This window comes from Ambystoma mexicanum, chromosome 5p (assembly GCF_040938575.1).
Source record: "Ambystoma mexicanum isolate Mex_15411 chromosome 5p, UKY_AmexF1_1, whole genome shotgun sequence".
Taxonomy (NCBI): domain Eukaryota; kingdom Metazoa; phylum Chordata; class Amphibia; order Caudata; family Ambystomatidae; genus Ambystoma; species Ambystoma mexicanum.
The window spans coordinates 1,031,786,614-1,031,802,350 of NC_090930.1; the positions used below are offsets into that span (position 1 = coordinate 1,031,786,614).

Genomic DNA, 15,737 nt, shown 5'->3' on the forward strand with positions numbered 1-15,737 from the left:
TCATTAAAAGTACCCTGCAGTTCCAGGTGGGGTTATTAGGAAAATGTTACTTTGCTAATGCTGTGCCATGGGATGCCCAAGACCCTCTGGGCTTGGTGGCTGTTCAAGGAGTGGCGTAATGGGTGTCCAGCTCTCTGGATAATTGTGATTGTTTTGTTTTTGGGTTCTTGCTTGTGCTTGGCTCTTACTCACATTGTGTTGTCTCCCTACAAGCACATGGAGACAGCACAACCCCTTTCTCTCTGCACTTTTCAGATCTGAATATGACATGGCTATGAAGATCTTCTCTTGCCTCTACCCTTTAACACTTGTGGTGAAACAAAGTGGCTGCATTCAAAGCAGGTGGCTCAGAAATGTAGCATGAATTAAAAAAAAACGCGTTGATGGTTGGAAAGCTTAACAATTTCATCCCACAGATCAAATGGATGTTGGCATATGAGGCAGTCATTAATTGTACCTTGCTGCATTCTGTGGTAGTTGTGAAGGGATTGTCTTTAGGTGGGGACAGTACTTCACACTTGCAGACTGCCCCGAGTGTAGCTTGTGTATGCTTGTGAGTTATGTCTTGCGTTTCTTTTCGAGACTCCAATCGACATAGGAATGTAGTGTACTACCACTGGACAGTTGTCTGGTGGTAGGGAAACCTTGCATTTTACAAATATTTATGATTGCAGGACATCTGATTGAAAAAATAATGCTGGGTTGTGAAAAACTGCTATTTTCCTTTACTGGCACAGCCAAGTGTGCTGCCTAGGAGAGGCCTTCTTCTTAAATGATAGGCTGGCATTGGCCCAAGGTAATTTGCTTTCAGGTGGGGTAAATAATATAATAATCTTTGGACAGAGCGAAAGGGCCATAGGCCAATGCCTCAGGAACCAGACAGCAATGCTCGCAGATGCAACACAAGGATGCCTACCAGCTTCAATAGGAGGCGAGAAATGGGGGGCTGAAGGAGTTCAGAGAAGGTCCAAGGTCTAAAAACCTTTTAGTTATCTGGAAGCCTAGCAGGATCATCCAACTCTTAGGACTATCGAAATGTGTTGATCAACATAAGATTCAAGAAATTACCTCTCCTAGTTGATTAGGAACATGTCTCCCCCAGAAGATGGGAGAGTTGCGACACAGAGGTAGCACTGTGTTGTCCTTGACAGAAAATTATCTATTCTAGATGTACCCCACCAACGCAAGAGAAGGGTCACTACTTTGTTGTGCAATCTTGATTCATGAGAAGCATTTTGCCATCTGCTCAGTATGTCCAAAGTGTATTTCTGAATCAAGCAGAATAAGCTGCTAAAAAATGGTTGCCCTTGTTGAGTGAACAAACACACATTGTGATGCTGGAAATGCATCAGAGGGACAGGGCCTCCGTACCCTTGTCCTTTACTGTTTTTTTATCGTGTTCTGTCGTGTTTTCCACACAGGAGTTCGTGTGCGGTGCAGCTCTCTCTTGGTTTGGTGAACAGATCCATGGGATACCCTTATGGCACCCATGGGTAGGGGTGCAACCCTGTGCCCCTAGTGTATGTTTTAGGGCACCTGTGGGTGGGCCACAGAGCAGGGTACGGGCAGGTGGCAGCTCTGTGCTGAAATGACTGGTGCCCTAAGCGTCGTCCATTTTGGGATGCCCAGGCCCTGTCATTGGAATCGGTAGATTCCTGATGGAGACAAAATGGCCCCCATGGCCTCTTGCCTTCCATCGTCTGTTACCTTGATCTTCCCGAAGTCCCGGGAAGCCCTGCCTCTGTCCCTTCCCCCTGACTGGCTGTTGGGTGGAAGTTCCATATATAGTAGTGTGGGGAAATGCTGACTAGACTGGCTGGAGCCTTCCCAACGACCGTATGTTGTGGCTGTGGGTGGGACCTGGGTGAATGGAGTGTGTGACGAATACGCATTTAATGTTGTGGGTGTCTACAATGACTGAGACAGCCCTGCCTGAAACCGGTATGAATGGAGTATGAAGTGTTGAATGGCTCGGTACTTGTCCCAATACACATAACTTGTTGTGTCTGGAGAGAAGTGAATGGCCTAAATGCACTGTATGCCTGATTGGTTGCCTGCCTGCATGAATGCCCTTTGTAGTGATTGGATGCTTCAGTGTGAACCAGCGGAATGAATGGGAGATCAACAGTATATATGGGGACCTCTCACTGCTGGGAATCGTGTTCAGAACTGAAGCTCAAACAACAAAGAGTAACTGGAGTGAAACAGACGCTTGACCTTGAAGCCCTGCTGGAAGAGAAGAATTGCTGTTGCTCTCCTTCACCATCTGAAAGTTGCTGTGTCTCCAAGGACTGACCTAGAGAGGACCTGGTAAGGCGCCCTCTTCCCGAGCTACAAGGAACCATCGTGCACAGCTAATCTTTGCCTAAGCTCCTGGTAGACAGACCTTCGACAGGCTGCCGACCCGATACAGGGATTGCTGCAGAACTCCAAGGAGAAGCGCCCGGACTGTTGTCCGCCACTGTCGACGACCGCCGCCGCCGACTGGAGCCGCTGTGCTCCAGTTGCCTAAGAACTTCATTGATCCAAGGACGCTCTCGTCCGCATCGTCGCTGCTGTATCCTGCTAGAGAAGGCCCGACCGTCGACGCGCCAAGGAGCCTCCACCAGTGGTTTTCCCGCCACCGAAAGACCAGAGACGCCGACGACTTGACGCCCTTGCTGAGCCACAGTTCTTCAAATTCTTTGCGGTCCAGAACTATCGACACCTAGGTGCCCCGCACGCCTCTTCCTTGCAGGACGTTTACGCTTCCCCGTCAACAAGCACCGCTAGGAACGACGCGGCCACTTCACTGTCGTAGCTTGACCTCTTCTCCGTCGGACGTTCGACGACCCGTGACTCCTGCATGAAAGGGAGGACACTCAAGAAGGGCTGTCGATTCCCGACGCGGAACGCTACAACGCCAAGGTACTTTGGGGTTGCAGAATTATTGGAAAGTCTAGTGTGAACAATATATGGATTGGGCTTGTATCTTTCTTCTACAGGTTGCCCAGGTGGGGGGAACTCCACACAGAACTGTGTATAGTGGTACGGGTCCAGTATTCTGCCAATTGCTCAACCATCTTGCTTTCCTTCCTCTCTCTACTGCTGGTTTCCTCTTTATTCTGATCTGTGTGTCATTCTGCACTTTAATGAGATCTAATAACGTTAGTGGCACCGCTTTAGAAACTGTATATATTTACCATTGCTGATTTTCGGAGTACAAAGTGAGTTATCGTGATATTGTATATACCTTTGAACATTAATTATATAAAGACTGTGTTGTACCCGATACAGTGTGTGGACATTCCTTTGTGGGTACTTGCGGACTACACTGTACTTAAGAACCAGCTCGCATCACCTCCTGAGAAGCTAGGCCTTGTTTGCTCAACCACAACTATCAATAATAGAGAATCTTGGCTGGGGTCCTCTGTGCCTCTCCTCTACCATATAGAGAGCGGAAGCACAGACACCCCCCACCAGCGTCTTTACACTGGTGGCAGGGTGGAATTCTTATGGTTTTAAGAATCAGTGTATAACCCTGCCACTTACGAAGGATATCTGCACTTTTGTTAAATTAAGGTTTAGTTGTGTACAAGATAAATGCATTACAAGCAATGGAATCTATTGCGAATGGTAAATTGACTCGGATGAGCTTAGAGGCTCTCCAGAGTGCTTGTGAAGCCAGGGAGTTAGACTTTGTAGATAAGTCTAGAGCGGAGCGGATAGCTGCCCTGGTGGACTACCAGATCGATTGTGAAACTCTTGAAGGGGGGGATGCAATCAATGAGGACTCTACACCGGGGGTTGTCGCCGAAAATGATTCTGGGAATGCCACCATTCCTGCTGCCTCTGTTCCGAACCCCAGCAGTTCCTTAGAGCTTGAGTTATTAAGGATGAAATTGGCCTTTGAATATCGCAAGTTGGAAATAGATCCTGAGCTTAAGAAAGGAGTTGGCACAGCAAGTGGAACTCAAAAATAGGGATCTTGAACTCAAAGACAAGGACACTGAATGTCAGCGAATCCAGTTAGAGAAAGCTCGAGTGGAGACTTCAGCGAAACTAGTTGAGAGTGTCAGGTCCCCAGCAACCAAGTTTATGAAAGATTTGGTTGGTGTGTATGCAGAGGGATCTGATATCCTCCAATGGATTGAAGCGTTTGAAATGGCTTGTGCAATTTACGATGTGGATAAAAGAGATTGGGCTAAGTGTTTGTTGAGCAGAGTGCCTCAGACTGGATATGACTGTATTCTGAAACTAAATGTGGAAGAAAGGGGTCAGTATGAGTGCATGAAATCTGCTTTAATCGGCAAGTTTGGCAAAATGCCTACCCAATACCTTAAACGGTTCAGGGATTTAAAGAAACGAGAGAATGTGTCTTGGATTGACTGGGTGAGTGCTGCGCAAACGAACATGATGGAGTGGATTGATGGTTACAAAGTGAAAACGTTTGTTGAATTGTCTCATCTCTTGTTTTTTGAGCATTTTTCGGAAGTCTGTTCACCAGAGCTGCGTCAGTATGTTGCTGAACAGAACATTGTGGACCCCTTCAAGCTGGCTAGGTTGGCTGACAAGTGGGCCTCCCACCGGGTGTCGCCTAAGGACTCCAGTGTGAAGGACAAGGACAAAGAAAAGGGGGCCTCTCAGAAAGCTGAGGAGTCCCAAAAGCAATCACCGTCGGGTAAACCAAAACCTTCCTCTCCGAAGACCCAAAAACCTAGTGGGGATAAGTCTGTTGTGGGTGGGAGTAAGAGTAGTGGTCCGCCTGCTGCAAAGCAGGGTCCCAGTGGTTCCAGTACCGTACCCCGCACTCCTGGCATTTGTTGGGATTGTGGGGCTCTGGATCACCAAAGGGGTGACCCCAAGTGTAAGGGTAAGGCACTTGGAGTCCAGGCTGTCAGCCTGACCTATCCCTACTCCGTACCTGAGGTGGAGGCCACTGTCCTCCCCTCCTCTACTGGGATCACCTTTGGTGCTCCCGTAGAGATTTCCTTAGTGTCCCTTGGGGCCTGGGACCAGTACGCAGAAGTACTGGCGACTATCCCACAGAACACTCGTAGGTTTTTGAGAAGTGTCCTCTTGAATGGCCAGCCTTCTACTGGTTTGAGACACTGGGGCAAGCATGACTGTGGTGGACAGGACCCTGCTCAAGCCAGAGGACTATGTAGGTGCTCCTCTAAGAACCACCAGGTTAGCTGGTGGGCCTCCCAAATTATCACCTGTAGCCTTAGTCAACAATACGATTGGAGACAAGACAGCGACGCTTCTGGTCCTGGTTCAGGACAACGTGCCTGCGAACATTTGGTTGGGAAACGATTTGGTCGAGTTGGGGATGATCACGGATGGTCTTCCCATGGCTGCTGTGGCAGTCACCCGATCGCAGGTCACACAGGGTCTGGCTGCGAGCCTGGTACCCTCGCCGACGGGGAAACCCAAGGCTCGAAGAAAACGGAAGAGTAAGAAAGCCACCTCTGTGGAGGGAGCCGCCGCTCTTCCGGCTGTTCCGACAGCACCCATTGGGATCCATGCTCCAGACGGGCTGGGTCCAGTGGTGAATCCCATCTCAACTCCTGTGGGAGAAGAGCCAGAAGACTTTCCTGTGGGAGAGGCTCTCAACCCGGAGGATCATCCCGACCTTCAATGCTTGTTAGCTGAAGGGGGACCCTCCCGGGCGGACCTCTGTAAGGGACAGAGAGAGAGTGCCACTCTTTCGAGGGTCTGAGGAAACAGGCCCTGTCCCAGGCACAAGGAGAAGTGCCTAGGACATTTCGGATTTATTGGGAGGGTGAGCTACTTGTTAGTGAGCCCACTAAGCCTGAACCTGGTGCCCTCAAGAGGTTGGTGGTACCCCAGGTTTACAGGCCCTTCCTGCTGCAGTTGGCGCATGAGGTGCGCTTGGCTGGTCATCTTGGTACCAAGAAGACTAAGCAGAGGCTCTCTGCCCATTTCTACTGGCCCCGGATGGGAGTAGAAGTGGATTCCCACTGCAGGACCTGCCCAACTTGTCAGTTGTCTGGCAAGACTGGAGGTAGTGTCATTGTCCCTCTGCAGCCGTTGCCAGTGGTTGGCACACTGTTTGAGAGGGTGGGCATCGACATCGTCGGTCCCCTTGACTCTCCCACGTCAGGTGGACATCGGTTCATCCTGGTCCTGGTAGATCATGCCACCAGGTACCCTGAGGCTATACCCCTTCGGACTGTAACTGCCAAGGTGGTTGCCAGGGCTCTCCTGGGCAGTTTCACCCGTGTTCTATTCCCAAAGGAGGTTGTCTCTGATAGAGGATGCAACTTCATGTCGAGTTACATGAAAACCACGTGGAAAGAGTGCGGGGTAACCTATAAGTTCTCCACCTCTTACCGACCTCCTGAACCAACGATTTGGTTGAGAGATTTAACATTTTGGGATGCCCAGGCCCTGTCATTGGAATCGGTAGATTCCTGATGGAGACAAAATGGCCCCCATGGCCTCTTGCCTTCCATCGTCTGTTACCTTGATCTTCCCGGAGTCCCAGGAAGCCCTGCCTCTGTCCCTTCCCCCTGACTGGCTGTTGGGTGGAAGTTCCATATATGGTAGTGTGGGGAAGTGCTGACCAGACTGGCTGGAGCCTTCCCAACAACCGTATGTTGTGGGTACGCCTGTGGGTGGGACCTAGGTGAATGGAGTGTGTGATGAATACGCATTCTATGTTGTGGGTGTCTAGTATCTGGTGGTTACTAGATACTAGCAACATTTAAAAGTAATTTTTTGTGCTTTTTGGACCCAGAATGTTGAAATATCTAGAGATTTGTAATGCTTGTCAAAAAGAGTTTGTAATGTTCGCAAAAAGAAGACATACATCGAAATCAAATACAGTAAACGTTTTATGATTTATTTGCATTAACGATTTTCTAAAAACCATGATTACACTGTGCAGTTGTATACATTAACACGTATGGGCAGTAGTAGCTCTTCAGTAGGAGAGCACAGGGAGACCTTACGTTTTTAATATGGCAACATCAGGTGGTAAGAGCCTTCAGACCAAGTTAAAATGCCTAAGCAAAGCGAGAGCTAGGGCCAAGGGACGTGGGCACCAGGCAATGGCCTGAGAAGGGGGGAGGGGAGAGCGTTAATGCTTTTCCAACATTCCAAGCAATGAGGGTAGGATGTTCTGTTAAATATAATTTGTCTCAAGTGTTTAAGTGGTCAACTGATCTCCATGGCTACTGCAGTGCTAAACGTTCCGAGAACTCTGTACTTATATCAGAGCTAGGTGGGTTGCCCTCAGGTTCCAAGGCAACTGATGATAGCTTAGAGCCTTCTGCATATATATATATTATAGAGTAAGGAACTATGTTGATTTGCACATTCTTATATTATTGCACTGATCTTGCTCTTTGTAACGGATGAGCCAACTCGGAATGTATTCTATGTGCATGCTTTGTACATTTTCTGTACACTAGTCTTGCCTTGCATAATTTGCACAATTTTTGTAGAGCACTAATCCTTCACTCTGTAAATGATGGGTTACCTGGGAAGGTACAATACTTGCATGTTTGCAAGTTAGTACTGTACAAGCTATGCTTTGCACAATTTGCAGTTTTAGTACAGCAAAGGGAGATCATTTAATTTGATGAGGGTGGTTCAGTGGATGAGAGAAGCCTGTGCTATTTTTTTTTCTCGTGTGCTTTTTAAGATTGTTATTCGGAATTATATTTTATGAAATTCTGTGTTTTCTCTTTGCTCTTCTACATAGATGCATGATGATTGAATGTCCTGTTGAGGAGTATTGTTAAGGTTGAATGATTTATTTATTTATTACTTGTATCTAATCAAAGAAAAATGGTTTTTACAAGGCGAGACAGAATGAAGATGAAGTAAAGTTTCCAAATACATGAATACGCTATTTCATGCAGTTTCAAAAATTGCCCATAGTTTGCATAGTTTCTACTATCCTGTACCCTCAGAGTCCTCAAAAGTCATGACCAGCAGGAGGAGATGCTGCCATAGTTCCTTATGTCCCCTCCCAGGGCTTCAGTCAAGTTGCGGCCTGAGGTTAGCCGAGCCATGGAGTTTGGCGCAGATTGATTTAGTTAATGACTTGGGCGCTTATTTTTGTAAAGGCTACTTCCAATAATTTGCATGTAGCTAGTGCCCAACATGCCTTCTGCCCCGAGATCAGGCGACACCACCACGTGTCTTCTTCTACCAGAACGGAATTTACCCACAAGGGGGCCAGAACTTCCACCCGTTCTGGATTGAGAGATGGACAGTTTAGCAGAAGATGTCAAATTGTTTCTTTCGAGTCCATGGTTTGGCACAGTCTGCATGTAATGATGTTAATCAATAAAACAAAAACAAACAAAAATAAGAAAAGACAAAAGCAGAAAGATTGGAATGCTGTGATGGAACATTTAGTACCCGGTGAGAGTCGAGCAGAATACAACACGCATTCTGATTGGCTCTCACCGGGTCGTTACCCGGCCAAGAATCCCTCGATTCTCAGGCGGGATTCCAGCCTCCTTGTCCATGGCAGGGGGCATGGCAGCCCCTCAGCCAATGAGGAAACTTGAAGCGGGGCCATCCCCGCTCCGAGCCTCCCCGCGGCTGAGAGGCTGCCTTCGCCCCCCCGCTGGGGACTCAGGTAAGGTTTTTTTTTTCTTTTCCCTCCCCTTTCCTGCCTCCTCCCTGCCCTCCCCACCCCACTTACCTTCTTGCTCCTTTGTCCCCGGTGGGGGATGATGGCAGCCTCCAGCCGTGTGGAGACTCGGAGCGGGGCCATCTTCTTTATTTTGGGAGCGGACGCGCTGGAAACACTTCTGTTCACAGCGCGTCTGCTCCCAATGTCCGCCATGGAAAGGGAAAACGGACTGTTTTCCCTTTCCCGGCAGCCATTTTCTTGGTCGTTTCGGGACAGAAAAAAATGCTTTTAGTGCGCCGATCACACAAATCTTGTGCATGGGCCTATAACTATGGGCCCTGGGGCATTATCTGAGTCAGTAATGCCCCCGCTGCACGGGTCATATTGCTTAATTAGGGCATTGGCGTGTTGGAAGTATCATTGCAGTCAATGCAGTTTCAGAAGGCAATAATTAAGCAATATGACCCGAGCGGCAGGGGCATTACCAACTCGGGTAATGCCCCTGGGGCCCATAGTTATAGGCCTGAGCGAACCTGAATCGGTAATGCCCCCGCAGCGAGGGTCATATTGCTTTTAGTACCCCAGCCCGCAAGATTTGCATGACCGGGGCACTAAAAGCATTTTTTTCTGGCCTGAAACGTTTCGGGACAGAAAGAAAAAAAAACGACCAAGAAAATGGTCACTGGGAAAGGGAAAACGGAGACCGTTTTCCCTTTTCATGGCGGCCATCGGGAGCAGACGTGCTGGAAACAGAAGTGTTTCCAGCGCGTCTGCTCCTGAAACAAAAGGAGAAGGTAAGTGGGGTGGGGAGGGCAGGGAGGAGAAAGGAAAGGGTAGAGAAAAGAATAAAAAAAACCCTTACCCGAGTCCCCAGCAGGGGCGAAGGCAGCCTCTCAGCCGTGGGGAGGCTCAGAGCAGGGATGGCCCCACTTCGAGCTTCCACATTGGCTGAGAGGCTGCCACGCCCCCTGCCATGGACAAGGAGGCTGGAATCCCGGCCGAGAATCGAGGGATTCTCGGCCGGGGAATGACCCGGCGAGCGCCAATCAGAATGCATGTTGCATTCTGCTTGACTCTCGCCGGGTACTAAAGTAGCATTAACACCTCCGTTCGCTGGCACGCTTGGCTGTTAACAGCCTGCTAGCCCCAATCAAAGTAGGACCAAGCAAAGCAAGGATTTTGGCATGGACGGAGGGCCTTTAAATTAAACGTGGGTATTAAATGCTATTAGCACCCCAGGAATTTGTGCTAATAGTTTAGTAGATTTGTTTTTGTTTTGAATGTAAGTGCACCAACTTCTCTTCAAAAAAATGTCCAAACAAATATGGCCATGCCTGGAAATAATGCCACGACTGAGAGGTGGCCCAGACGGCAGGGATATGGAACGCATGTAAAGAGGGTCTGGGGCAGTGGAGGAGGTTGAGGGACTGCAGTGCGGGTTGGGGAGCTGTAGTGAGGTTTTGAGAGGTTGGGGTAGGGTCAGGGAGGGGTTTGCGTGGTTGTGCAAACAGGATGTGCCAATGCCTCACCAGGAAGAAAGATGGACGCAGCTATGGGGCTCAGGAGTCCAGCATGGAATGCAGCCATTCAATGCAGATTACTCTCATGTACCACCAGGGATGCAACAAAACCTACATTTCAAAAGGGGGGAGCTAACTCTTCAAATGTTGGGAGAGGCGCTAAGTTCAGAGACAGCAGGGGAGGGGGCAACTTATTTGTGTGGGGGGCAGCTAACCTCTTTACACATTCTAATGAGAATATTGTAGAGCAGCTTCAGTGTTACAAGCCGTTAACTCTCTCCTTCTGAAAGCTCCCACTTAAAAAATGCTGTGAGAATGAGAGGTCTACTGTCTCCTCTCCACCATACCAACACTCCCCTTGCATGAAAGTACTAACCCCCCATCAAGACTGCCTAAAAAAGTATGCATATGAATGCAGGTGCCAACAGCGAAATGTTTTATGTTAGTAATTGCCAGGCCTTTGTTAACAGGGAAGCCCAGGCGCCTGTTCTGTACCGCCATGGCTCTGTAGGTCAGCCAGGACAAGGCAACATAGCCCAAAACTTCAGAGGGGGTTGGGTGTGATGCCCGGTTAGCTCAATGGTGTTGCGAGTGCACCACTGTGTATCACACAGCCGGATGGCTAGCTCCTCTCCCAGGGGTGCTAATAACTGTTCAAAGTGTCCTTTGAAAAGTATTCCAGACGTGCACTTGAATATGTTATATTACTGAGATTTGTATGGTGCAATGCTGCCATATGCATGGTCTCCTGCTGTGAATTAGTGAGAGAGGAATAATGCGAGAAAGCTTTGCTGGTGTGTCGGAAGAACCAGAGAACTCACATTTCCCTGGTAACAATTTATCTGTGTGCACCTACAGCATATTTCAAAAAGTAATTTACTGTTTAACTACTGATTTTTAGTACTTTTAATCATACAATGTGTGCACACATCAGTTTTATAATTCTGTAGTTATTAATTTCTACAAATGCAGCAAGTTTCTTGCCTTTTCATGGCAAATAGATTTTTAAACAGAAACAATCTTCTTTTCTTTTTTTTTTTTTAAAAGAAGAGGATGTACACATCTTTGCTGGGGAATGTGGTTATTGAACTTTGTGTTAAAATGTCATGGGTATGTTCATTACATGTGTAACCTTCAAATGGTGTAAACGTTTTAGTTCATGCAAAACTGTTGTACGTGATCCTTTATTTTTCATATCACCTTTAGAATGGAGGCAGTTTGAAATGCAGGTTCTGCAACTTCTTTCCAGTGAATGGACCGATCATATTCATTATTGAGTCTGTACGGGTTTTGCTCCATACCCTTATCAGGCTTCAACAGAAAAACCACTTCTAGAATATGGTGAATCATCTTGTTAATGCATATGGTTTATATCGACACACAGTGAATGAGTATTTCTCCGAGTGTAGCAGCAAGTATAGTGTAGGTAAAGGTTTTAGTCAGATGCATATCCAGTTGTGTGGAACATCATTGGTAATTCTTGGCATGTAGGCCGCCATAGGAGATCCTGCTGTGCAACATAGTTGGGAGTACAGGCCACCATAGTAGCTCCCGCTGTGCAACATCGTTGGTGCGCAGGCCACCATAGGAGCTCTGGCTGATGAACCTTGTTGGCATGTAGGCCGCCATAGGAGCTCCTGCTGTGGAACATCGTTGGCGTGTAGGCCGCCATAGGATCTCTGGCTGAGGAACTTTGTTGTCATGTAGGCTGCCATAAACGCTTCTGCTGTGGAACATCATTGGCATGTAGACTGCCACAGTAGCTCCTGCTGTGGAACATTGTTGGCGTATATTCTGCCATTGGAGCTGCTGCTGTGGAAAATCGTTAAGTGTGCAGGCTGCCAATGGAACTCCATCTCTGGAACATCATTGGCGTTTAGGCTGCCCTCCTGTGGAACCTTGTTGGGTGTAGGACAGCCTCCTTTTCCAGTAGTGCATACCAACTGCTCACTGTGAGCAGGGTTCAATGTTGTCAACAGAGCTAGCCACATTCCGCTAAGCAAAAGAGGGCCGAAAAAGAGTTAAAAGAAAAAAAAAGGAATTCAAAATGAGGAATGCGTAAAAGGGGGATGAGAGACTACAATTCAAAAAGTTCAATATGTTCTAGTGATACATGCTTGACACTCATTTGTAAATATAAACAACTGTTTGGTCCTTCCATTAAAGGGCAAGCTTCCAAACTGAGTAATGCATTTCCACTTCTGGAAGTTCTGCAATCACAGCACCCGACGTTCCTTTGCAAACATCTGAATGTGTTTTTTTAAATAAAGATCCATAACTCTGCTTGGTAACTGTTCAGCTCTGTATTACAGAGCTTGGATTTATTTGAAGATCGTTACGTGCTTCACAAATGAGACATTAAATGAAAATGTTTATTATACTGCTTGCAAAGCAGCCGCGGCATACTTGACGAACGCACACCATACACACTTTGTATTTTTATGTAAAACGTGCCCCTCTTTCTTGCGTTGTCAGTAACTAGGCATAAATCAGAGAGATAAAATCATTTGTGCTTGACAAAAGTCACAAAACGATAAGTGCGGTAGGTGAACAGTGATTCAGTGTGGTCGGGCAAAACTTACGGTTGAGCACGTTCTCCAGTTTCTGCGTCATGGATCCCTCGACTTTCTCAGTTCCATCAGCTTCGAGTTTCTGATGTATCGCTAGAACAAACGCAGACAGTAGGCATTATTACTTTTACACTACTGCATACTTCGAGAGTACAAAGAAAGAGTTCCAACAAACACACTTTACACAGCCACACAGATAAATACACATCTCAGAATCAGAAGAGCAATGCTTTAATCTTTTTTGAGTTTAATGAATTTGTATTGATCAATAAGTAGTAATAACAGTGAGACAAATGATTAGATCAGTCAATCCGTAGGGTTTTCATAAACAAGAATACTAGAAAGAGGAATGCATGTTGATGAATAAATGAAACCTTCCAGTAAAAATTAGGGTATGTAACAATGTGGTACGGATATAGTGATCAACAAGATTGATAATCTAATCCGCATATGATGATTGCGATTGTACGAACTAGGGGTACAGGAAACAGATTGAGAAAGGGAAGGGGGGGTATTCAGAATATTAAAAGTTGGGTATAGGTAATAGGAATAAACATATAATGAATTAATTGAGATGTTGAAGCATTAGATATTCATGGAACCATAAATTGACATATTGTGAAAGCAGAGATATTCAATAAAAAAGGACCATTCAACATCATGTTTGAATCTGACATTAAGACGCATTGCCCTACCGTGTTCAAATCTGTGAATGCGACATACATTGTTCCACCAACCCTTGACTGATAGGTTTTTGTAATCTTTCCAGTTGGCAGTTATGAGTTTAATGGCGACCGCTATAAACAAGTTATAAAGACCAAAAGGCGGGATGTGTTTTTTTCCCACTTTCAAGGGTAATGCTCCGTAGGAGTATGTTCGAGAATGTTAGGGGAAGATTGACCTTGAAAATGATGTTCAGGAGAGACCATACCTCATGCCAAAATTATTGAACAAAGGGGCACTGAAAGAACATAGGACTGTAGGATCCACACATATTGCCACAAGTCCAACAGCTTCCACCTGTACCACATTCTGTTTTCAACAGGCTCATTGGGGTTATGATGTCCCTGTGTAGAAAGAAGAATAGATTTTGTGATATGTTGGCTGCTGTGCTGACAGTCTTGACCCTGGAACCAGAGCAATTCCCAGGTTGTGTCGTCAAACTGCTTCCAACAATCTGTTTCCCACTGAACCTGGGTGGACCATCTATAAGTAAGAGAGTATTTGGCGCCTAATATTTCATAAAACTGGGCCGCTCTGACATTGGGAGTCGAGGTCATGAACAGGATTCTTGTAGGGTATGAAATATTAGGCGCCAAAGACTTTCTTACTTATGATGTATTACCACTAATGTGGAGGTTTGTCTGAATAATCACTGCAACAAATTATTGTAGTGTGAAAACGTTTGAGGACAGGACCACCCCCTTGTCCAAAGTATTAACCCAACCTTTCTGTCCTGTTCGACTTCAGGCTGTCCCTTTTGTTATAAAAGCGTAAAGATTGAAACAAGAATTCCCACCTCAACCGATCAAAGGCTTTTTCGGCATTAAGCGCGATGGTGGCATAACTTTGCTTGTTTGTTTTTCACTATAAGACGAATGGCATCAAGTAAGAGTCTTGCATTTGACGTGATGTTTCTCCCTTTTACATAGCCGACCTGGTCAGCCTTAATTAGTTTGGGGAGGTAAGATTCGATTCTATTAGCAAGTATCCTTGCGAATATCTTACATTCAACGTTTATAAGTGAGATGGGCCTATAGTTTTTAGGGAGGTCAGAATCTTCCAGAGCTTTGGGAAAAAGAACCAAGGTGGCTTCTGCAAAAGACCCAGAGGAAGAATTTTTGTTAGCGAAGTGTGTGAAAAGTGATCTGAGTTTGGAAGATAGAATATTGGAAAAGCGATGAAAGAATTCAGAAGAGAGGCCATCAGGAACAGGTGCTTTACCTGTCCTGAGATCTTTGATTGCCAGAGTGATTTCTTCGGTGGATATTTGGCATTCAAGGCTGCTGAGATCTACCTGGGGAAAGGAGTCTCTCTTAAAGAGAGCAGGCCGTCGGGGAGTGATAGTAGTGTCTGGGGATTAAAGGTTAGAGTAAACGTTTTGTAAGCTTCTAGAATGTCATCAGAGTTTGTGACAGTAGTGCCCATATTGTTTTTAATATGTGAGATAAAGGTTTTCTCTTTGCGCAAGTTGAGATAAGAAGCAAGAGCTTTCCCCGCTTTGTTAGAGGTTTGATATATTTTGGATATGAATTTTAAGATGGTGTTGGATGCCTATTCTGTAAGCTTCTTATTGATTTGCATATGTAATGATAAGACATGATGAAGGTTTGACTGAGAGGGAGATCAGTAGTATGTTTTCTCATTTTTAGAGAGTTCAAGAAATAATTAATGCAATTCCTTTTTGTATTCTTTCTTCATTATACTGACGTACTGAATGACATGTCTTCTCAGTGCTGCCTTAAATGCGTCCCAGTTGTTACCCGTAGAAGTGTCTTCATCTTTATTGTCAAGAAAGAACTGCTGCTGAAAACTGGTAAATGACTTAATGAATTGATCGTCTTGTAACAGTATATTATTAAAGTGCCATCTGCTGGAATGTTTGCGGATATTCTGAAAATCAAAGGTGGTGATAACAGGAACATGATCAGAAATAATAATTTTGGCTATGCAAGAATCAAGAATAGTGTGCGACAGTGACTTGGCAACAAAGATATAGTCAAGTCGTGAGAAGTAGTCATGGGGCAGTGAGTGAAACGTGAAATCAAAGTGTGAAAGTCTCCATGTGTCTGCCAAGCCAGTCTCTGAGATACAGCGGATAAATGAGTCGTGGAACTTGGAGCCTCGGAAGACGCATCTGGATCTCCTGTCCATGAATGGCTCAAGAACGTTGTTAGAGTCACCATATACCACCAGGTTTGTGAGGTCAGATTGTAGGATGTTTTCTTTCACCGAGTCCCAGATTTTGGGATCTGGTACTGTGTGCCCATATATTTTCATAACAGATATAACATTAGCCCCATTCTGCAGCTTGACCCACACCCATCTACC

General features: G+C 46.1%; 1 protein-coding gene across 1 annotated transcript in view; it reads right to left on the reverse strand.

Annotated features, from left to right (window-relative positions):
* Positions 1–15,737, reverse strand: part of EXOC2 (exocyst complex component 2) — a 1,591,413-nt gene that overhangs the window by 1,155,994 nt on the left and 419,682 nt on the right. Inside the window, exon 7 of the mRNA XM_069613520.1 lies at positions 12,699–12,779. Coding sequence (XP_069469621.1) covers positions 12,699–12,779 — 81 coding nt within the window. The remainder of the gene's footprint in view (positions 1–12,698; positions 12,780–15,737) is intronic.